Here is a 22408-nt window from a genome sequence, read left to right as displayed (position 1 = left end):
TAATGTTAATTAAACCGCACGGTCAATGGCGTACATGTAAAGAAACACCAAAGTCCAAAATTGTGTATTTTTGGTTACTTTGTATATCTTAAAAAAATGTATACAAACCGATCAAAAAGTCCCATCAAAACAAAAAGGGTGCCAATGAAAACTTCAGATCATGGTGCAATAAATTAGCCCTCATAACACCCTGTATATGGAAGAATAAAAAAGTTATAGGGGTCAGAAGAGGACATTTTAAACCTACTAATTTTTGTGCATAAAGCTATTATTTTTTTAACAGAAATAAAACAAAATCAAACCTATATAAATTGGGTATTCTTTTTATCGTATGGACCTACAGAATAAAGATAAGGTGTCATTTATACGGAAGTGTGCTGCAAAGAAACAGAAGCCCCCAAAAGTTACAAAATGCTGTATTTATTTATTTTTTTTCAATTTACAAATATTTTTCTCTTGTTTCTTCGTAGATTTTGTGGTAAATTTATTGATGTCATTACAAAGTAAGATTGGTGGTGCAAAAAACCCTCATATGAGTCTGTAGGTGGAAAATTTTGAGCATTATAATTTTGAGGAAGAAAAAACGAAAGTGCATAAATAAAATAACCTGTGGTCCTTATCTTTATCTGGCATTAACTATATTTCCTCAAGTTTTGCTAGCACAGTTATAAAACACAGAACCACAATTGTTTAGCATGCAACTTCTGCTATACGAGACCCTATTCTAAGAAACTCTGTTTTATTAAAAGTAAAACATTAATTCTCCTCCTCATAATGATTGTTATTCAGCTCTTCAGGCAAAGTTGTAGTTGGACTTTTGAACATGATAGGCAGATTTGTACATTAAAAGCGGACCTGCCAGTAGGAAAACTAGGGTGTAGATAAGCACAAGGCTAGATAAGGCCAGTCATCACCATTTCAACAATATTGTTTTTTTACTTCAATAGTCCTCTCCATCTGTGAAATATAAGCCTTTTTATTATTAAACAAATGAGGCTCAAGTGTTCCCAAGCTCGGCAAGAGTCCAGGTAAATTCAACTCATGTCCTCTTAATCACCACTACCTGGCATGCCGGCACCAGCCTACCATGTTTTACTGGCAACCATTAGATAAAGAGGATATGGTCTGAACTTACCTGGGCTCTTCCCATGCCAGGGAAAGTTGAGCCTCATTTACATAATAACAAAAAAGCCTTATAACTCACCAATGGAGAAAAATAAATACCGTATATACTCGAGTATAAGCCGAGTTTTTCAGCACGATTTTTCGTGCTGAAAACACCCCCCTCGGCTTATACTCGAGTGATGGCTGTCCGGGCTTGCTGGGAGTTGTAGTTTTAAAACCTCCGGAGGTCCGCAGGTTGAAGACCACTGCGGCCTTCGACATCATCCAGCCCCCTCTCACCCCCTTTAGTTCTGTACAGTGCTCGCCTCCGCTCGGCGCTTGTCCGGTGCTGCAGGACTGTCCAGTGAGGAGGTCGTCCAGTGGGATAGTGGTTCCGGGCTGCTATCTTCACCGGGGGCGCCTCTTCTAAGCGCTTCGGGCCCGGCCCCAGAATAGTCACGTTGCCTTGACAACGACGCAGAGGTACGTTCATTACCAACGTACTTCTGCGTCATCGTCCAGGCAACGCCTCTATTCCGGGCCCGAAGCGCGGAGAAGAGGCGCCCCCCGGTGAAGATAGCAGCCCGGAACCACTATCCCTCCGGACGACCTCCTCACCGGACAGTCCTGCAGCACCGGACCAGCGCCGAGCGGAGGTGAGTACTGTACAGAACTAAAGGGGGTGAGAGGGGGCTGGATGATGTCGAAGGCCGCAGTGGTCTTCAACCTGCGGACCTCCGGAGGTTTCAAAACTACAACTCCCAGCAAGCCCGGACAGCCGATGGCTGCCCGGCTTGCTGGGAGTTGTAGTTTTGAAACCTCTGGAGGTCCGCAGGTTGAAGACCACTGAGGGCGGATGATAAGAGGATGATGAAGGGGGGGTGTGGGATGATGACAAGGGGATGATGAAGGGGGGGTGGGGATGATGACAAGGGGATGATGAAGGGGGGATGTGTGGGATGATGACATGGGGATGATGAAGGGGGGGTGTGATATGATTACAAGGGGATGATGAAGGGGGGTGGGGATGATGACAGGGGGATGATAAAGGGGGGGGAGTGTGGGATGATGACAAGGGGATGATGACAGGTGATGATGATGAGGGTCTGGATGATGACAGGCGGTGATGATGATGAGGATGTTAATGACGGGGGTCTGGATGATGACAGGGGGGATGATGTATTTCCCACCCTAGGCTTATACTCGAGTCAATAACTTTTCCTGGGATTTTGGGTTGAAATTAAGGGCCTCGGCTTATACTCGGGTCGGCTTATACTCGAGTATATACGGTATACAATGAATCATCATGACTAACCAGGGTGAACTTACATCTATTACCTCTTCATATTAACCATATCAGTTTAACATAATTTGTTCCTGTTTTACTGTGGGGTTTTTCCTCTCTCCCCCTTATAATCAACATTAAAAACCCTGGGTAGTGTTCAAACAGAAAACATTAAATGTCACCTGTGAAAATGAAGGAAATAAAATGGACAAATAAATCAAAACTACTAATAACTGTGTCAAGGGTATCTCACCCAGCCAACCAGTGCCCTGCTCTATTATGACGAGGAATAAAAACTTTGATACAAATGGGTGTCTTTGGTTTGGTTGATAGTACTATCATGTTTCAAGGCTCTTTAATGAGGTGCCACTGAGCACAGGGTAAAAAGAACAAAAAACGGGGCGCTCTCTTGTGTAGTATTAAGGGATCGAATGGAAATGACCCACCCTCACACCTATGGTGTCGTACTAACCTGTTGGGGTTGTGCAACATAACACTACAGTAGGCTTAGGGTGGAGCAGATATATGCAGTTTGCAGCTCACTTACCCCTATCCATATCCCCAAGGGTACAGAATGTGGAAACAGGAAAAAAATTGGGAATAGGCAGACCGCTACTGCTTGCAAGGAAAGGACTCAGAATGCTACAAGTGCACAAGACTGTTTATTAGAATAAGAGATACTGGACAACACGTTTCTGCACTGGCACGTGCCTTCCTCAGGTCCACTATGAATTATGTATGCAGCGTCCTGAAGTATTCCTGTGCATTGGTGGCAAGGAGGGAGAGAAGATTCGCATAATTTTTCCAAGAAGCATTACCTGTAAGACTCCCTACAACAGATGAATCTCCACTAGGAGATGTGAATCATGAATATTAATATGATATGAATATGAATCGTTCCTACACAAAATGACAATAATATACATAAAGCCGTTTTGAAGTTGATTTTAATTTACATATTTATAAAATATCTGTTATATACTTAGCTACGTCCCCCCTACCTGGGCTTTAATGTACTGTTGTATTTCCGATCTCTGCCGCGCGCCGGGCAGAGATCGGAAGCGGATGCCTGCTGAAATCCTTAAGCAGGCATCCAGGGCAAACGCCGAGGGGGGGCCAATCGCAAGGGAAATCGCCCTTGCGATCTGCGGCGATACCGGGCTGATCGGGTCTCTGGGACCCGACCGCCCGGTAATTTCGCATGATCACGGCTGTCACAGACAGCCAGGACCATGCTAAAGAATAGGAGTGAGGTGGCAAGCCTGCCACCTCCTCCGATCCCCTGCGATACGTCGGTTAACTAACCGACCAATCGCAAGGGGGGGTCGGTTACTTCCTCCCGTCCTGCCGGCCCCCTGAAGTCCGGAGAGGACGGGAGGAAGACCGGAGGACGCGGCGGGGGACGGGGGAGTGCTGGGGACCGGCCCCGGTACTTACCTCGTCCCTGAAGACCCGGATCCCGGCGATGAAGACGGCGGCGGCGACAGGTGAGTAGATCTTCAGCCGCGGTCGGGCCCTTTACAGCAATGCACGTCGCCGTAAAGCGACATGCATTGCTGTAATGGGACCCTGTAAACTACAACTCCCAGCATGCCCAGACAGCCCTTGGCGTCTGGGCATGCTGGGAGTTGCAGTTTTGCAACATCTGGAGGTCCACAGTTTGGAGACCACTGTGCCCTTCCAGATGTTGCAAAACTACACATCCTCAGCATGCCCTTACTGTCCAGGCATGCTGGGAGTTGTAGTTCTGTAACATCTGTCCCTTCAGATGTTGCAGAACTACAACTCCCAGCATGCCTGGACAGTAAGGGCATACTGGGAGTTGTAGTTTTGCAACATCTGGAAGGGCACAGATTGGGAACCACTGTATTAGTGGTCTGCAAACTGTAGTCCTCCAGATGTTGCAAAACTACAACTCCAAGCATGCTGGGAGTTGTAGTTAGGCAACATCTGGCTCTAAAGATGTTGCCGAACTGCTACTCCCAGCATGCCTCAGAATGCTGGGAGTTGTGGTTTTGCAACAACTGGAGGCACACTGGTTTGGAAACATTGTCTGTTTCCTAACTCAGTGTTTCCCAACCCGTGTGCCTCCAGCTGTTGCAAAATTATAACTACCAGCATGCACTGATAAACTGTGCATGCTGGGAGTTGTAGTTTTGCAACAGCTGGAGGTCCCCCCCCCCCCCTGTGAATGTACAGGGTACATTCACATGGGCAGGGGGCTTACAGTGAGTATCAGGCTGCAAGTTTGCGATGCAGCAAATTTTGCGCGGCAGCTCAAACTCGCAGCGGGAAACTCGCTGTAATCCCCCGCCCGTGTGACTGTACCCTAAAAACACTACACTACATTAACACAAAATAAAATAAAAAGTAAAAAACACTACATATACACATACCCCTACACAGCCCCCCTCCCCTCCCAATAAAAATGAAAAACGTCTGGGACGCCACTGTTTCCAAAATGGAGCCTCCAGCTGTTGCAAAACAACAACTCCCAGTATTGCCGGACAGCCGTGGACTGTCCAAGCATGCTGGGAGTTTTGCAACAGCTGGAGGCACCCTGTTTGGGAATCACTGGCGTAGAATACCCCTATGTCCACCCCTATGCAAATCCCTAATTCAGGCCTCAAATGCGCATGGCGCTCTCACTTTGGAGCCCTGTCGTATTTCAAGGCAACAGTTTAGGGTCACATATGGGGTATCGCCGTACTCGGGAGAAATTGTGTTACAAATTTTGGGGGGCTTTTTCTCCTTTAACCCCTTATGAAAAGGTGAAGTTGGGGTCTACAACAGCATGTTAGTGTAAAAAAATAATTTTTTTACACTAACACGCTGGTGTTGCCCTATACTGTTCATTTTGACAAGAGGTAAAAGGGAAAAAAGCCCCCCAAAATTTGTAAAGCAACTTCTCCCGACTACGGAGATACCCCATAAGTGGGCGCAAAGTGCTCTGGGGGCGCACAACAAGGCCCAGAAGGGAGAGTGCGCCATGTACATTTGAGGTGATTTGCACAGGGGTGGCTGATTGTTACAGCAGTTTTGACAAACGCAAAAAAAAAAAAAAAAAAACACATGTGACCCCATTTTGGAAACTACACCCTTCACGGAATGTAATGAGGGGTGCAGTGAGAATTTACACCCCACTGGTGTCTGACAGATCTTTGGAATAGTGGGCTGTGCAAATTAAACATTTTGTACAGCATAGTGTTCCAAAGTTCGGACAGACACCAGTGGGGGGTAAATGCTCACTGTACCCCTTGTTACGTTCCTCAAGGGGTCTAGTTTCCAAAATGGTATGCCATGTTGGGGTTATTTTGCTGTCCTGGCACCATAGGGGCTTCCTAAATGCAACATGCCCCCCAAGCAAAATTTGCTCTCCAAAAGCCAAATATGACTCCTTCTCTTCTGAGCATTGTAGTTCGCCCGTAGTGCACTTCAGGTCCACTTATGGGGTACCTTCATACTCAGAAGAGATGGGGTTACAATTTTTGGGGGGTATTTTCTGCTATTAACCCTTGCAAAAATGTGAAATTTGGGGGGAAACACACTTTTTAGTGAAAAAATATATATTTTTTTTTACAAATGCAAAAGTCGTGAAACACCTGTGGGGTAATAAGGTTCACTTTACCCCTTGTTATGTTCCCCAAGGGGTGTAGTTTCTAAAATGGTATGCCATGTGGGGATTTTTTGCTGTTCTGGTACCATAGGGGCTTCCTAAATGCAACATGCCCCCCAAAAACCATTTCAGAAAAACGTACTCTCCAAAATCCCCTTGTCGCTCCTTCCCTTCTGAGCCCTCTACTGCGCCCGCCGAACACTTTTCATGGACATATGAGGTATGTGCTTACTCGAGAGAAATTGGGCTACAAATATAAGTATACATTTTCTCCTTCTACCCCTTGTAAAAATAAAAAACTTGGGTCTACAAGAACATGCGAGTGTAAAAAATGAAGATGGTGAATTTTCTCCTTCACTTTGCTGCTATTCCTGTGAAACACCTAAAGGGTTAAAACGCTGACTGAATGTCATTTTGAATACTTTGGGGGGTGCAGTTTTTTATAATGGGGTCATTTGTGGGGTATTTCTAATATGAAGACCCTTCAAATCCACTTCAAGCCTGAACTGGTCCCTGAAAAATAGTGAGTTTGAAAATGTTGTGAAAAATCGGAAAATTGCTGCTGAACTTTGAAGCCCTCTGATGTCTTTCAAAAGTAAAATCACGTCAATTTTATGATGCAAACATAAACTAGACATATTGTATTTGTGAATAAAAAAATTTTTTATTTGGAATATCCATTTTCCTTACAAGCAGAGAGCTTCAAAGTTAGAAAAATGCTAAATTTTCAATTTTTTCATCAAATTTTGGAATTTTTCACTAAGAAACGATGCAAGTATCGACAAAATTTTACCAATAACATAAAGTAGAATATGACACGAAAAAACAATCTCGGAATCAGAATGATAGGTAAAAGCATCCCAGAGTTATTAATGTTTTAAGTGACAGTGGTCAGATGTTCAAAAAACGCTCTGGTCCTAAGGTGTAAAATGGCCTGGTCCTTAAGGGGTTAAAGACAAAGATTACTTCATGTTCTGTGTTATAATTTAAATATATATCAGTGCACTGGTTTCTTTTAGTTCAAGTCAGACTTTTATCTGCTTTCATATAAGCATCTAAAAGAGGGTTCACCCCATGCTTTGTGCCTTCAAGATGCCTCCGAGATACATCAAGAACTATCAAAATGGCGTGTCAATGTATCAATGCTCAGACAGGCACCGGCCCCATACATTTCAGTGGCCTGAGTGTAGTCAGGTAGTGACTACGTTCAGGTAACTTCCTAAACTTATCCAAGTTTTGTCTCAGACTGAAAGGTGCTGCAAACTACTTTTGTCAGAACCAAAACGTACATATGCTTACAAAATGTCTCGACTCCTGAGTGTAGTGACTATATTCGGGCCATTGAAATGAATAGGGTACGTGCCGTTTTGAACATAAATATGTAGGCAGGTCATTTTAACAGTTTCCAGATGTATCTGTGCCTCATATGCACAAATCGTAGTGTAAACCAGTCCTAATGAATGTGCAGAATCAGTTTATGCAATTCAATGCGTGTGAAATACCCTTACCTTTATTGAGGCTTCCCATCTGATGTCAGTCCTTAAAAGTGCATTAACTTCATTTAAAATAAATGAATATCCTTTGGAAATGTTTTTAAATAGCATACATCTATAACCAAACTGTTCCCACTGTGTGGTGTGTGAAGTCTTCCTCTTTCTGATTTCCTGATTTGCTGATACTTGAGGCTGGTGTGAGAGTGAAGAAATAACCTCCACATATCATAAGGCTCCTTAGAACCCACGCAGCGAGAGATATAAAATGTAGCACAAAGGAAATATCTGCTAATCGTAGAGGAAATACACAAAACTAGCAGCACATAGCATAATTTCCTCCACTTCCTATATGCTGTTTGGTGCGAATTGCATAGGTGTAGCTACAGTCATAGCAGATGCTAATTGGATCAGAGGCCCACACAGGACAGCACTGTTCATGGAGAATGCCTGGCACATAACCATAACGTTATGGATGATTCTGACTCTCTTATGTCTACGGGAGCAATGGTGTATGCCTTTCTTGTTCTGTAGCTGGATTAGACCCCTCATTTATGGCAATGCTTTAGGTCACAAAGGTCAAATTACCAATGACTTCAACTTCTTTATATTTTAATATTTTTTGCGAGCAGCAGTCACTAGGGAGAGACCTTTATAGAGATTTATACAGCTACTGAGTGCAGTGGGACTTGTATAATTCAGTATGCAGTGATTTCCCTCTAGATTTGGCTAAGACAGCCAAAGTTTTTTTTTTTATAAAACTCTATGGCTTTGTGTAGGGAAGCAGTGAATCGAGTTCTATAGGAAAAAAAAAGTATTCCAACATCATGAAAACATATTAGAAAATGAGTCCAAAGTCTATGCAAAAGATGGGGGAAAATATGCGCTGGACAAGTAGGGAGTGTCACGATTCGGCTGGCTGGAGGTGGATCCTCTGTGCCAGAGAGGGATTGGCGTGGACCGTGTTGGTGGACCGGTTCTAAGTTGCTACTGGTATTCACCAGAGCCTGCCACAAAGCGGGATGGTCTTGCAGCGGCGGTAGCAACCAGGTCGTATCCACCAGCAACGGCTCAACCTCTCTGACTGCTGAAGATAAGCGCGGTACAAGGGAGTAGACAAGAGCAAGGTCGGACGTAGCAGAAGGTCAGGGCAGGCAGCAAGGATCGTAGTCAGGGGCAACGGCAGGAGGTCTGGAACACAGGCTAGGAACACACAAGGCAACGCTTTCACTGGCACAATGGCAACAAGATCCGGCGAGGGAGTGCAGGGGAAGTGAGGTATAAGTAGGGAGTGCACAGGTGATAACACTGATTAGGCCTGCTGCGCCAATCAGTGGCGCAGTGGCCCTTTAAATTGCAGAGACCCAGCGCGCGCCCTAAGGAGCGGGGCCGCGCGCGCCGGGACAAGACAGACGGGTCAGGTACGGGAGCCGGGATGCGCATCGCGAGCGGGCGCCTCCTGCGTCGCGAATCGCATCCCGGCTGGGAGTGATATTGCAGCGCACCCGGTCAGCAGGTCTGACCGGGGCGCTGCGAATGAGAGGATGCTGCGAGCGCTCCGGGGAGGAGCGGGGACCCGGAGCGCTCGGCGTAACAGTACCCCCCCCCTTGGGTCTCCCCCTCTTCTTGGAGCCTGAGAACCTGAGGATAAGACTTTTGTCTAGGATGTTGTCCTCAGGTTCCCAAGATCTCTCCTCTGGGCCACAGTTCTCCCAATCCACCCAAAAAAATCTTTTACCTCTGACAATCTTGGAGGCCAGAATCTCCTTCACAGAGAAGACGTCAGACGAACCGGAAACAGGAGTGGGAGAAACAACTTTGGAAGAGAAGCGGTTAAGAATGAGTGGTTTAAGGAGAGAGACATGGAAGGCATTGGGAATACGGAGAGAAGGAGGAAGAAGGAGTTTGTAAGAGACAGGGTTAATCTGGCACAAGATTTTGAAAGGACCAAGATAGCATGGTCCCATTTTGTAACTGGGGACACGAAAGCGGACATACGTAGCGGAGAGCCATACATTGTCTCCGGGAGCAAAAATGGGGGGAGTTCTTCTTTTTTTATCAGCAAATTTTTTCATCCGGGATGAAGCCTGTAAAAGAGAATTTTGAGTTTCTTTCCATATGGTGGAAAGATCACGAGTCACTTCATCCACAGCGGGCAAACCAGAGGGCAAGGGAGTAGGGAGGGGAGGAAGAGGGTGACGGCCGTACACCACGAAAAATGGGGATTTAGCAGAAGATTCGGAGACTCTGAAGTTGTATGAGAATTCGGCCCATGGTAGAAGATCTGCCCAGTCATCCTGGCGGGCGGAAACAAAATGCCGTAAATAGTCACCCAGGACCTGATTAATTCTTTCTACTTGCCCATTGGATTGGGGATGATAAGAAGAAGAGAAGTTTAATTTGATCTTGAGCTGTTTACAGAGGGCCCTCCAGAATTTAGACACGAATTGGACGCCTCTATCCGAGACGATATGCGTGGGCAAACCGTGAAGGCGAAAAATGTGTATAAAAATTGCTTTGCCAACTGAGGCGCTGAAGGAAGACCAGGAAGAGGAATAAAATGTGCCATCTTGGAAAATCGATCAACGACCACCCAAACAACTGTGTTGCCACGGGATGAGGGCAAGTCCGTAATAAAGTCCATACCAATCTGTGACCAAGGCTGTTCAGGAACAGGCAGAGGATGAAGGAGACCAGCAGGCTTCTGGCGAGGAGTCTTATCCCGGGCACAGACAGTACAGGCCCGCACGAAATCAACAACATCAGTCTCCAGAGACGGCCACCAATAAAATCGAGAGATGAGTTGAAAGGATTTTTTGATGCCCGCATGGCCTGCGAAGTGGGAGGAGTGTCCCCATTTGAGAATCCCGAGACGCTGGCGTGGAGAAACGAAGGTCTTCCCTGGAGGAGTTAGCCTGATGGAAGCTGGAGAAGTGGAGATCAGACAGTCCGGAGGAATGATGTGTTGCGGAGAGGCCTCTACTTCAGAGGCATCAGAAGAATGAGAGAGGGCATCGGCCCTAATGTTCTTGTCAGCAGGGCGAAAATGGATTTCAAAGTTAAAACGGGCAAAGAACAACGACCACCTAGCCTGGCCAGGGTTCAGTCGTTGGGCAGACTGGAGATAGGAGAGATTCTTGTGATCAGTGTATATAATAACTGGATATTTTGATCCCTCCAGCAGGTGCCTCCATTCCTCAAGCGCCAATTTAATGGCCAGTAGTTCTCGATCACCAATGGAGTAGTTTTTCTCCGCCGGAGAGAAGGTCCTAGAAAAAACCCCACAAGTAACAGCATGCCCGGAAGAATTTTTTGGTAGAAGAACTGCTCCAGCTCCCACTGAGGAGGCATCTACCTCTAATAGAAAGGGTTTAGATGGGTCAGGTCTGGAGAGCACGGGAGCAGAAGAAAAGGCAGACTTGAGATGTTTAAATGCGTCTTCCGCTTGGGGAGACCAGGACTTAGGATTGGCATTTTTCTTGGTTAAAGCCACGATAGGGGCCACAATAGTGGAGAAGTGTGGAATGAATTGTCTGTAATAATTGGCGAACCCCAAAAAACGTTGGATAGCACGGAGTCCGGAGGGGCGTGGCCAATCTAACACGGCAGAAAGTTTATCTGGGTCCATTTGTAGTCCCTGGCCAGAGACCAAGTATCCTAGGAAAGGAAGAGATTGACATTCAAAGAGACATTTTTCCATTTTGGCATAAAGTTGATTGTCCCGAAGTCTCTGAAGAACCATGCGGACATGCTGGCGGTGTTCTTCTAAGTTGGCAGAAAAAATCTGAATATCGTCCAGGTAAACCACAACACAGGTATATAGGAGATCACGAAAAATTTCATTAACAAAGTCTTGGAAGACGGCAGGGGCGTTGCACAGGCCAAAGGGCATGACCAGATACTCAAAGTGTCCATCTCTGGTGTTAAATGCAGTCTTCCATTCGTCCCCCTCCCTGATGCGGATGAGATTATAAGCACCTCTTAAGTCCAGTTTGGTAAAGATGTGGGCGCCTTGTAGGCGATCAAAGAGTTCCGAGATAAGAGGTAAGGGGTAGCGGTTTTTTACCGTGATTTTATTAAGTCCGCGGTAATCAATGCAAGGGCGTAGGGAGCCATCTTTTTTGGACACAAAAAAAAATCCAGCTCCGGCAGGAGAGGAGGACTTGCGGATAAACCCCTTTTTTAAATTCTCCTGGATGTACTCCGACATGGCTTGGGTTTCTGGAGCAGACAGAGGATAGATTCTGCCCCGGGGTGGAGTAGTACCCGGGAGGAGGTCAATAGGACAGTCATAAGGCCTGTGAGGAGGCAAAGTCTCTGCTTGCTTTTTGCAAAAAACATCAGCATAGTCCAGATAGGCCTTAGGAAGACCAGATACTGGGGGAACCACAGGGTCATGACTGTGAGTACTGGGAACCGGTTTAAGACAGTCCTTGTGACACGAAGTACCCCAGTTCTTGATTTCTCCTGTGGACCAATCAAGGGTTGGGGAATGGAGTTGAAGCCACGGTAATCCAAGAAGAATTTCTGAAGTGCAGATAGAGAGGACCAAAAATTCAATTTTTTCGTGATGGGGTCCGATGCACATTAGGAGAGGTTCCGTGCGGTAACGCACGGTACAGTCCAATCTTTCATTGTTAACAGAATTGATGTAGAGGGGTCTGGCGAGACTAGTCACCGGGATGTTGAACCTGTTGATGAGAGAGGCCAAAATAAAATTTCCTGCAGATCCGGAATCCAAGAAGGCCATAGCAGAGAAGGAGAAGGTAGAAGAAGATATCCGCACAGGCACAGTAAGGCGTGGAGAAGCAGACTTCACATCAAGAGCTGTCTCGCCTTTGTGCAGAGTCAGCGTACGTCTTTCCAGGCGGGGAGGACGGATAGGACAATCCTTCAAGAAATGTTCGGTACCGGCACAGTACAGGCAAAGATTCTCCATGCGACGTTGTGTCCTCTCTTGAGGTGTCAAGCGAGACTGCTCAACTTGCATAGCCTCCACGGCGGGAGGCACAGGAACGGATTGCAGAGGACCAGAGGAGAGAGGAGCCGGGGAGAGAAACCGCCTCGTGCGAACAAAGTCCATATCCTGGCGGAGCTCCTGACGCCTTTCGGAAAAACGCATGTCAATGCGGGTGGCAAGATGAATAAGTTCATGCAGGTTAGCAGGAATTTCTCGTGCGGCCAGCACATCTTTAATGTTACTGGATAGGCCTTTTTTAAAGGTCGCGCAGAGGGCCTCGTTATTCCAGGATAATTCAGAGGCAAGAGTACGGAATTGGATGGCGTACTCGCCAACAGAAGAATTACCCTGGACCAGGTTCAGCAGGGCAGTCTCAGCAGAAGAGGCTCGGGCAGGTTCCTCAAAGACACTTCGAATCTCCGTGAAGAAGGAGTGTACAGAGGCAGTGACAGGGTCATTGCGGTCCCAGAGCGGTGTGGCCCATGACAGAGCTTTCCCAGACAGAAGGCTGACTACGAAAGCCACCTTAGACCTTTCAGTAGGAAACTGGTCCGACATCATCTCCAAGTGCAGGGAACATTGCGAAAGAAAGCCACGGCAAAACTTAGAGTCCCCATCAAATTTATCCGGCAAGGATAATCGAAGGCTGGAAGCGGCCACTCGCTGCGGAGGAGGTGCAGGAGCTGGCGGAGGAGAAGATTGCTGGAGCTGTGGTAATAGCTGCTGTAGCATCACGGTCAGTTGAGACAGCTGGTGGCCTTGTTGCGCTATCTGTTGCGACTGCTGGGTGACCACCGTGGTGAGGTCGGCGACAACTGGCAGCGGGACTTCAGCGGGATCCATGGTCGGATCTACTGTCACGATTCGGCTGGCTGGAGGTGGATCCTCTGTGCCAGAGAGGGATTGGCGTGGACCGTGTTGGTGGACTGGTTCTAAGTTGCTACTGGTATTCACCAGAGCCCGCCGCAAAGCGGGATGGTCTTGCAGCGGCGGTAGCAACCAGGTCGTATCCACCAGCAACGGCTCAACCTCTCTGACTGCTGAAGATAAGCGCGGTACAAGGGAGTAGACAAGAGCAAGGTCGGACGTAGCAGAAGGTCAGGGCAGGCAGCAAGGATCGTAGTCAGGGCAACGGCAGGAGGTCTGGAACACAGGCTAGGAACACACAAGGGAATGCTTTCACTGGCACAATGGCAACAAGATCCGGCGAGGGAGTGCAGGGGAAGTGAGGCATAAGTAGGGAGTGCACAGGTGATAACACTGATTAGGCCTGCTGCGCCAATCAGTGGCGCAGTGGCCCTTTAAATTGCAGAGACCCGGCGCACGCGCGCCCTAAGGAGCGGGGCCGCGCGCGCCGGGACAAGACAGACAGGGAACGGGTCAGGTACGGGAGCCGGGATGCGCATCGCGAGCGGGCGCCTCCTGTGCGCGAATCGCATCCCGGCTGGGAGTGATATTGCAGCGCACCCGGTCAGCAGGTCTGACCGGGGCGCTGCGAATGAGAGGATGCTGTGAGCGCTCCGGGGAGGAGCGGGGACCCGGAGCGCTCGGCGTAACAGGGAGACACCTAGTGGCAACAGCTTATTTAAACACAAATAAAACATAGAAAACTTCATTAAAAGATTTTTTATTTACCATAAAGAATTCAATAGCAAAAATTAATTTTAATCAGAGTGCCCATTTGAGAGCTTGATTCATATTCTGTAAGGGCGAAGCTGCTATACAATATGCATTAAAGGGATACTCCGGTGGGAAACATTTTTTTTTTTTTTAATTACCTGGTGCCAGTTAAACAGGTTTGTAAATTACTTCTTTTAAAAAATCTTTATCCTTCCAGTAATTTTTAGCAGCTGTATGCTCGAGAGGAAAGGCTCTTTTTTTTTCAATAGAAGTCATTTACAAATCTGTTTAACTTTCTGGCACCAGTTCATTTAAAAAAATAAGTTTTCCACCGGAGTACCCCTTTAAGGGTTAAATACACAAAAAAAGCCGCTCCCCTAATAAAAAGAAAATCACCTGTTTTTTCATTTTTTAAATAAGAGAAAGCCAAATTTGATATTGCCACACGTAGTAGACAAGCATTTAAACGTGGGTATTGTTTTAACTGTATCGACTTACTGAATAAAGATTACATGTCAGTTTTACCATACAGTGCACTACGTAGAAACGAAACCTCCCAAAGGATTTCAAATTGTCTTTTTTTTCTTCCCCCCCTTAAAATTTTTTTAAAACAAGCCCTCACATGGCTTTGCGGATGGAAAAGTAAAAGATTTATGTCTCTTAAAAGGCGAGGAGGAAAAACATAATAGCAAAAATGAAAATTGTCTGTGGTTGGCCCTTAAGTGTCCTTAACCTTTTAAGAACGCAGGACGTTAAGGCATGCCCTCTGTTCTTCGTATCACTGCCACTGATGATTACGTGGGGATGGCTGCTGTTAAAGGAGTTCTCTAAGCTAAAACTTTTAACCCCCGCTGTGCCCAGGCTGTAAAACTAAACATAATAAACTTTCACTTACCTGCCTACGATCCCCCGTTGTTCCGATATCGCCGTACCGTTCTCCGGTCCCGGTCTCTTCCACTTCCTGCGGGTTGGTGACTTCACTCTGCGCTCAGCCTATCAGCGGCCGCAGCAATGTCCCGTCACGGCTGCTGATAGGCTGAGCGCAGAGTGAAGTCACCGACCCGCAGGAAGTGGAAGAGACCGGGACCGGAGAACGGGACGCCGATATCGGAACAACAGGGGAATCGTAGGAAGTTAAGTGAAAGTTTATTATGTATAGTTTTACAGCCCAGGCACAACGGGGGATAAAAGATTTCAGTTGGAGAACTCCTTTAACAGCAGCCATCCTGGCATATCACTTGTCAGTGATCGTTGTGATTGGCCAATCAATTCTGACTAGTGAATCACGGCTTCTCCGGGCCAATCGGGTCTCTCTCTGGTGACCTGGAGGACTGGACGATAAGGGTGATTGTTGCTTTCGGAGACAGCACCAATCACCCTTCAGCAGCAGGAGGGAGGTGGCACCGACCAACCAATAACGGCACCTGGCGGTTGCTTCTGATCATGGCACCTACTCTGCTTTTTCTCCTTTTACCCCTTATGAACTGTAATATTTAGTAAAGAATTTTCACAGTCACAAAATCAAACAAAAACATATAATCCGCAAAACATGGGCCAGAGCCCGGTAGCAGTCATATCAGAAACAAAAGACAAGCTAATAAAAAGGTCAGGGTACATAGGCATTATCAATAAAACTCATCAGCAGTCCCCAACCCCAGAGAACTAAGCCAAACAATAGCAACAGTAAATCAATAAATCAAAAAGGATTGAAATATTTTCACATTAAAAACACATATAAAGGACCAAAAAAGGCCACAGGACAAGAAACGGGGGGGGGGGGGGGGGGGAGATAAACAAGGGTTACAAAAGGACAAAAAACAAGTCAACACAGCCACAGTAGGAAAATAGTGGGAAGAAGGAGAAAAAGGAAAGAGGAGGAAGAAAATAAAAAGAGGAGAGAGGGGGGGGGAGTCAAGGAGAGAGATCAGAAAATCGATCCCACGGTTCCCATATCGAGAGAAAGGAGGGGATATAGTTATTCAAGGAGGCTGTTAAATATTCCATAGAGTGTATCTCTCTTATGCGAGACAGCAATTCAGGTTCAGAGGGAGGAAGAGTCCTCTTTCAATTCTTAGCAATAAGGGTTTTATCCGCTAATATAATGTGCATGCTGAGTCGGAATAGCTTCTTAGAGATAACAGGGTGAGAGAGTTGTAGGAGGTAAACAAGAGGATCTAGCGGGACCGAGATGCCCAAGACAGTAGACAGTAACCCGCGAACAGTTTCCCAGTATCCCGTGATGAGGGGGCAAGACCAGAATATATGAAACAGCATACCTAAACCAACCCCACAACGCCAGCATTTCGGAGGGATGTCGGGATTCAACCTATTTAATAGCACCGGAGTATGATACCACCCCATAATCAGCTTATATTAAGTCTCCTTATAGGCTGTACAGATAGATGCCTTAGAAGCCCGTTCCCAAATTACCTTCCACTGAGGAAGGGTGATAGTAATATTAAGAACCTCATCCCAGCGACTCATATATCGGTGTGACACCGGGACTCCTACAGGAGGCTGAAGAAGCAGGGAATAAATATCGGAGAGAAGACCCCTCATCTGAGGCCCACCACGGCATAATCTCTCAAAACCTGTAGGCAAGGAAACCACTCGGGAACCCAATGTGGAGGACATAAAATGCTGTAATTGCAAATAGTGAAAGCGCTCCGACGTGGGGAGATCCCAACCAGATTTGCAATTGATCAAAGGGTAAAAGAGAGCGTGAGAGGGAGTCAACTACATCTGCCCAACAAAAGAGACCCAGGGCCCCCTATTCCCGCACCCTAGCAGAAGACAAACCAGAGGCAAAGTCAGGATGATAAAGGAAAGACCGAAGAGGGGAAGAAGAAGAGAACAACTTAAACTTCACAGAACAGTAACCCCAAACATACTTAGAAAACGCTATGGGGCCCAAGAGGGGGGAAAGGGAAGGAGAGGAAGCCAGAAGAGTCCAGAGAAGCGTATTAGGGTGTAAAGGTGCTAGCCAAAGTTTTTCCAGTTCCATCCAGCGGCTATAGGCATGATAAGAAGACCACGCCGCATGATGACATAGATGGGCAGCCCAATAGTACTTCCCCATATCCGGAACCATCAAGCCCCCAAACGCATCTTTACGGCCAATGTCTTTTCCCATTCCAAATAAACCGAAAAATGGCTGATTGAGTGGAAAGCAGAGCCGATAGCGGCACTCGGACCGGCAGCGTTTCGAAAAAATAGAGTAGTTTCAGGTGTATAGTCATCTTCACCGCCGCAATACGATCAAAAAAGGAAATATACTGCGATCGCCATTTCTCCATAAGGGCTCCGAGTTCCCAAAAAAGAGGGAGATGGTTAGTAGAGGAAAGCGAGGAGTAGTGAGATGAAATCCAGCCCCAAGGTATTTGATAGCAGACAGGGACCACCTGAAAGAGTAGTTAGAATGTAAGAGAGCGGAAAGAGACAAGGGAAGGTTGAGAGGAAGCACCTCTGACTTGGAGATATTGACCTTATAGCCAGAGACTACACCATAGGCATGGATGGCTTTGTAGAGACTAGGGAGAGAAAGCAGAGGGCGAGAGAGTGTAAGAAGGACATCATCAGCAAATAAGCAAATGTTAAATTCTCTATCATGTAGAGTAATACCAGTAATGTCAGGATCCCCCCCTAATCATAGCAGCCAAGGGTTCAATACAGAGAGCGAAGACCAGGGGGGATAACAGGCAGCCTTGACGAGTCCCATTAAATAAAGGAAAGACAGCGGAAGGAGCATGAGGTAGCTTTAGAGAAGCAGTAGGAGAGGAGTAGAGACCCCGCAGTGCAGTCAAAAATGTACCTGTTACACCAAACTTCTGTAAAGTAGCAAAGAGAAAGGGCCATCCCAATCTATCAAAAGCCTTTTCGGCATCCAGACTAAGAGTTAATGCTTGATCAGATCTCTGATTGATCAGGTCCACCACCCTTCTGATGTTGTCACCACCCTGACGACAGGGGATAAACCCAATCTGATCCTTATGGATGTGGGACGGGAGAAAAGAGCAAAGCCTAACAGCCAACACCTTAGAGAAGAGCTTAAGATCAGAATTAAGCATGGCAGTAGGCCGGTAGCTAGAACAATCGCGGGGATCCCTACCAGGCTTCGGTATCAGGGTTATGAGAGAGTGTAAAAAGGATCGCCTCTCTATTCATAAAGGAGTTGTAGAGAGGGACTAGTTTGGGCACCAGAACAGAGGAGAAGGTTTTGTAATATCAGTAAGTGAAGCCGTCCGGGCCAAGGGAGCAACCAGCTGGAAGAGATTTCAGAACTTCTAAGATCTCCTCCCCTGTAATAGGGGCATTAAGGACTTCCCGATCAGTTCCCGACAAATACGGCAAACCGCATCGGGAAAGATAGGATTCAAGGGTCGCTGCCCTCTCCCCTGGATCAGACGGAAGCTGGGAGGGAAGAGAGTAAAGTTTAGTGTAGTAGTCAACAAAGAGACGAGAAATATCAGCGGGATGGTAGTGAAGAACACCAGAAGAGTCCTTTAAGGCAGAGGAAGATTAAGTAACTACCCGGTCACGTAGGCACCTGGCCAACATAGTATGGGCTTTATTATCCCTTCTCATAAAAGCGCTGCCTAGCATACAGCAATTGCCGCTCAACCTTATGAAGAGCCAGGTCACCCAAACGCGCCCAAGCCGCTACCAACCTCCGCAGAAGCGACAGAGAGGGAGCAGACAGCAAGAGAGCCTCTAAGCGAGCAATCTCCGCATGGAGTTCCTGGGAGCGAGACAGGGCATCACGTTTAACTCTAGCGCCCAGAGCGATACAGTGGCCACAAACGACAGACTTGAGGAGGGAATCATTCATCCTCCAATGACAGGACCTTTAGAGAAGAAGGGGTAGAAGAAAAAGAGAGGAGAATAGGACAGTGGTCAGACCAGGAGATAGGATCAAGAGAAGCAGCAGAAAGCATGCGCACCATGGGAAGGTTACAAAAAAATATGTATCTATGCACGTAGGCAACTTATGGGGGTGGGAGTAAAAGCTGAAAGAGTGCTCCGTCGGGTGTCCAATGCGCCACAAATCGTATAATGATGTGGCACGGACAAGACGTCCAAAAATAGAGGCTAGGCATATCTGGGTAGAGGGGGGGGGGGGGGACCTGAGGGAGAGTGGCAGTCCAATGATGGGGAAAAGACGACATTGAAATCCCCACCCAGCAACCACACAGATGAGGGGTATCTATGAAGTCTAGTACGAACTCTACGTAAAAAGGGGATCTGGGAGGTGTTTGGGGCATAAACATTACAAAGCAAAGGCGGGACCCTGCCCAAAACCCCCTCAACGATGACATAACGTCCCTGGCGGTCTATAAAGGAAAAAGAGACTTGTAGAGGGCAGGATCTGGAGACTAGTATGGCCACCACTGGAGTTTTCCTGTCAGAAACAGCAGAATAAGTCTGAGGAATAAGATGGTGCAGAAACTGGAAAGATCCAGAATGGTCAAAGTGTATCTCCTGAAGAAAAACTATATCGGCATGCAGCCCAACTAACTCCCTCTGCAATAAGCATCTCTTGGAGGGGAAATTTAATCCCTTAACAGAGGGAGGGACAAATTGCTTAGAAGACAGCATACTGACAGATGGAACTAGAAGGAGTACTTCAGGGCAGCACGGGGCACCCACGGGACCCGGGTCGTAGAGGGCAGCAGGAAGAAAGAGCAACCTGAAAAGAAAAGAGAACAGAAGAGGGGGAGAGACAAGAAGAAACAGAAGGGGTAACAAACAAACAAAAACCATACAGGACACCAAAAAAACAGAAAAAGAACAACAATATACAATAAAATAGACCATTGACCAAAAAGCCAATGTGGAGGCCAAGTCCACCGAAGTGGTCCGTGAACCAGAGCATGGGCAGACCATTGCCAGGGCCTTGAGAGGGGAAATGGAAGAATACCAACAGGAGACTAATGCCGGTAAGGCGAGCACCCCACTCCAAGGCCACGGCAAGAGAGCAAAAAACACAAAAACCCAGTGGTGACCAGAAGAGGAATGTCCAGGAACAACATTCGGCTCCACAGATGTGAAGCCTCCCCACGGTCAGGTCCAAGCCCCTGCAGCAGGAAAAGAAGGCTTCTGTTGGTTGCCAGACTGGAGACAGGGGAGGAGGGGGACATCAGATCCCAATCCGTCATCTTAAGAACCGGGACGTATAGGAGTGTATATGTGGACGTATAGGAGCGAGAGAGCACGGTGTACATTTGAGATCTAAATTGGTGATTTGCACTGCAATTGCTGTGATTCTGACAAAAACGCTAAGAAAACACCCACATGTGACCCCATTTTGTAAACTACACCCCTCAAGGAATGTAACAAGGAGTACAGTGAGCATTTAGACCCAACAGGTGTCTGACATATTTTTGGAACAGTGGTCAGTGAAAATGGAAAATTACATTTTTCATATTCACAGCCCACCGTTCCAAAAATCTGTTAAATTTGTTAAATGCCTGAGAGTTGTAAATGTTCACTGCACTCCTTATTAGATTCCATGAGGGGTGAATTTTCCAAAAAGGGGGTCACATGTGTGGTGTCTTCACTGTTCTGGCACTGTATGGCCCCCAACATCTAATCCAACCAAATGCATTCTTCTAAAGCCCAAAGGCACACCTTTACTTCTGAGCCCTGCTGTGTGCCTGGAAAGCATTTTATGTCCACATATGGGGTATTTATGTGCTTGGAAGAAATTGGGTTACACATTTTGTAGTGCTTTTTCTCATTTTACTCCTTATAAAAAAGAAACATTTGGGTCTACACCTAAATAAAAAAATTTATTTTTATGGCCCTCTGTTTCAAAAATGTATTGGACACGTTTGGTGTTCAAATGTTTACTGCTCCTGTTGTTAAATTCCTTTAGGGGTCTAGTTTCCAAAATGGAGTCATATGTGGGGGGTTTCCAATGCCCTGGCACCATGGGGGCTATGTAAGGGCGACATGACCTCCAAAAACTTTTCCAGCAAAATTCCCTCTCTCTTAAAGCCAAATGTTACTACTTCTCTTCTGAACCCTGTTGTGTGCCCACACAGCACATTTTTGTCCACATTTAGGGTATTTCCATATTCAGGAGAAATTGGGTTACAAATTGTGTGGGGCTTTTTCTCCTTTTACCCCTTGAAAGATAAAGGGTTACACCAGCATTTTAATAGAAAAATTTTATTTTTTCATCTTCACGGCCCACTGTTCCAAAATTATTTTAAACACCTGTGTGGTGTAAATTCTCATTGCACCCCTTATTACATTCCTTCAAGGGTATAGTTTCCAATATATGGGGGTTTCCCCTCTCCTGGGACCACTGGGGCTTTATAAATGCAAGATGGCCCCCCAAAAGGATTCCAGCCTAATTCTCTCTCCAAAACCCAAATGTGGCTCCTCCCTTCTGAGCCCTGCCATACGCTTGCAGAGCACTTTAAATCCACATATGGGGTATTTCCATACTCAGGAGAGATTGGGTTTCAAATTTTAAGGGGCTTTTTCTCCTTTAAAATATTTGGGCCTACAACAATATGTTAGTGTAAAAAATGGATAGAAACACCTAAAGGGTTCACAAACTTTCTTAATGCCATTTTGAATACTTTGAGGGGTGCAGTTTTTATAAAGGGGGGCATTTATGGGGGATTTCTAACAGAAAGGCCCCTCAAATCCACTTCAAACTGAACTGGTCCCAGAAAAATTTCGATTTTGAAATTTTTGGGAAAATTTGGAAAATTGCTGCTAAAATTTGAATCTCAGAATCAGTAGGATACATAAAAGTATCTTACAGTTATTAATACATAAAAATTGCTTGTATCCTTAATGGGGTACTCCGGCCCTAAGACATCTCATCCTCTTTCCAAAGGATAGGGGATAAGATGTCTGACCGTGGGGGTCCCACCGCTGGAGACCCCCGCAATCTTGCATTTGGCACCCACCTCTTTGAGCTGCACGCCACGCTGCCAGCTCACAAACTGCCGGGTGCCGACCACGGGGCCAGAGTATCATGATGCTCCGCCCCCGTTATGCAAGTCTATGGACAGAGGTGTCAACAGAGAACACTGTGGTCAGACTGAAAGGAAATTCAATAAGAAAACAACTTTTGTAGTATACAGCAGCTGATAATTACTGGAAGGAGTAAGATTTTTTAATAGAAGTAATTTACAAATTTTTTAATAGAAGTAATTTACAACTTTCTGGCACCAGTTGATTTAAAAAAAAAAAAAAAAGTTTCCAGTGGAGTACCCCTTTAACCCCTAAAGGACATGCGCCATACAACCACGGCACTGCATAGCACCTCTTAGCGCACAGCGCCGTACATTTACGGTGCGGCTGTGATACGAGCG

At 46.4% G+C, this 22408-nt stretch overlaps 1 protein-coding gene and 1 long non-coding RNA gene across 4 annotated transcripts in view; one reads left to right on the top strand and one right to left on the bottom strand.

Annotated features, from left to right (window-relative positions):
• ITGB2 (integrin subunit beta 2) overlaps nucleotides 1-22408 on the bottom strand; it is a 198822-nt gene that overhangs the window by 118489 nt on the left and 57925 nt on the right. Inside the window, exon 1 of one of the 3 annotated variants that reach the window (XM_056533712.1) lies at nucleotides 7514-7716. The exons of the other annotated variants lie outside the window; for them this stretch is intronic. Within the exon in view, the coding sequence (XP_056389687.1) occupies nucleotides 7514-7609 (96 nt within the window). The 5' untranslated portion in view covers nucleotides 7610-7716. Of the gene's footprint in view, nucleotides 1-7513; nucleotides 7717-22408 lie in introns of those variants that run through there. 3 annotated transcript variants of the gene reach the window in all.
• Nucleotides 1-22408, top strand: part of LOC130283933 (uncharacterized) — a 54902-nt gene that overhangs the window by 15062 nt on the left and 17432 nt on the right. The window lies entirely within an intron of this gene.

The sequence above is a fragment of the Hyla sarda genome, chromosome 8 (genome assembly GCF_029499605.1).
Source record: "Hyla sarda isolate aHylSar1 chromosome 8, aHylSar1.hap1, whole genome shotgun sequence".
NCBI lineage: Eukaryota > Metazoa > Chordata > Amphibia > Anura > Hylidae > Hyla > Hyla sarda.
Note: the sequence above shows the minus strand (reverse complement) of the source record. Positions and strands in the feature narration are given on the sequence as shown.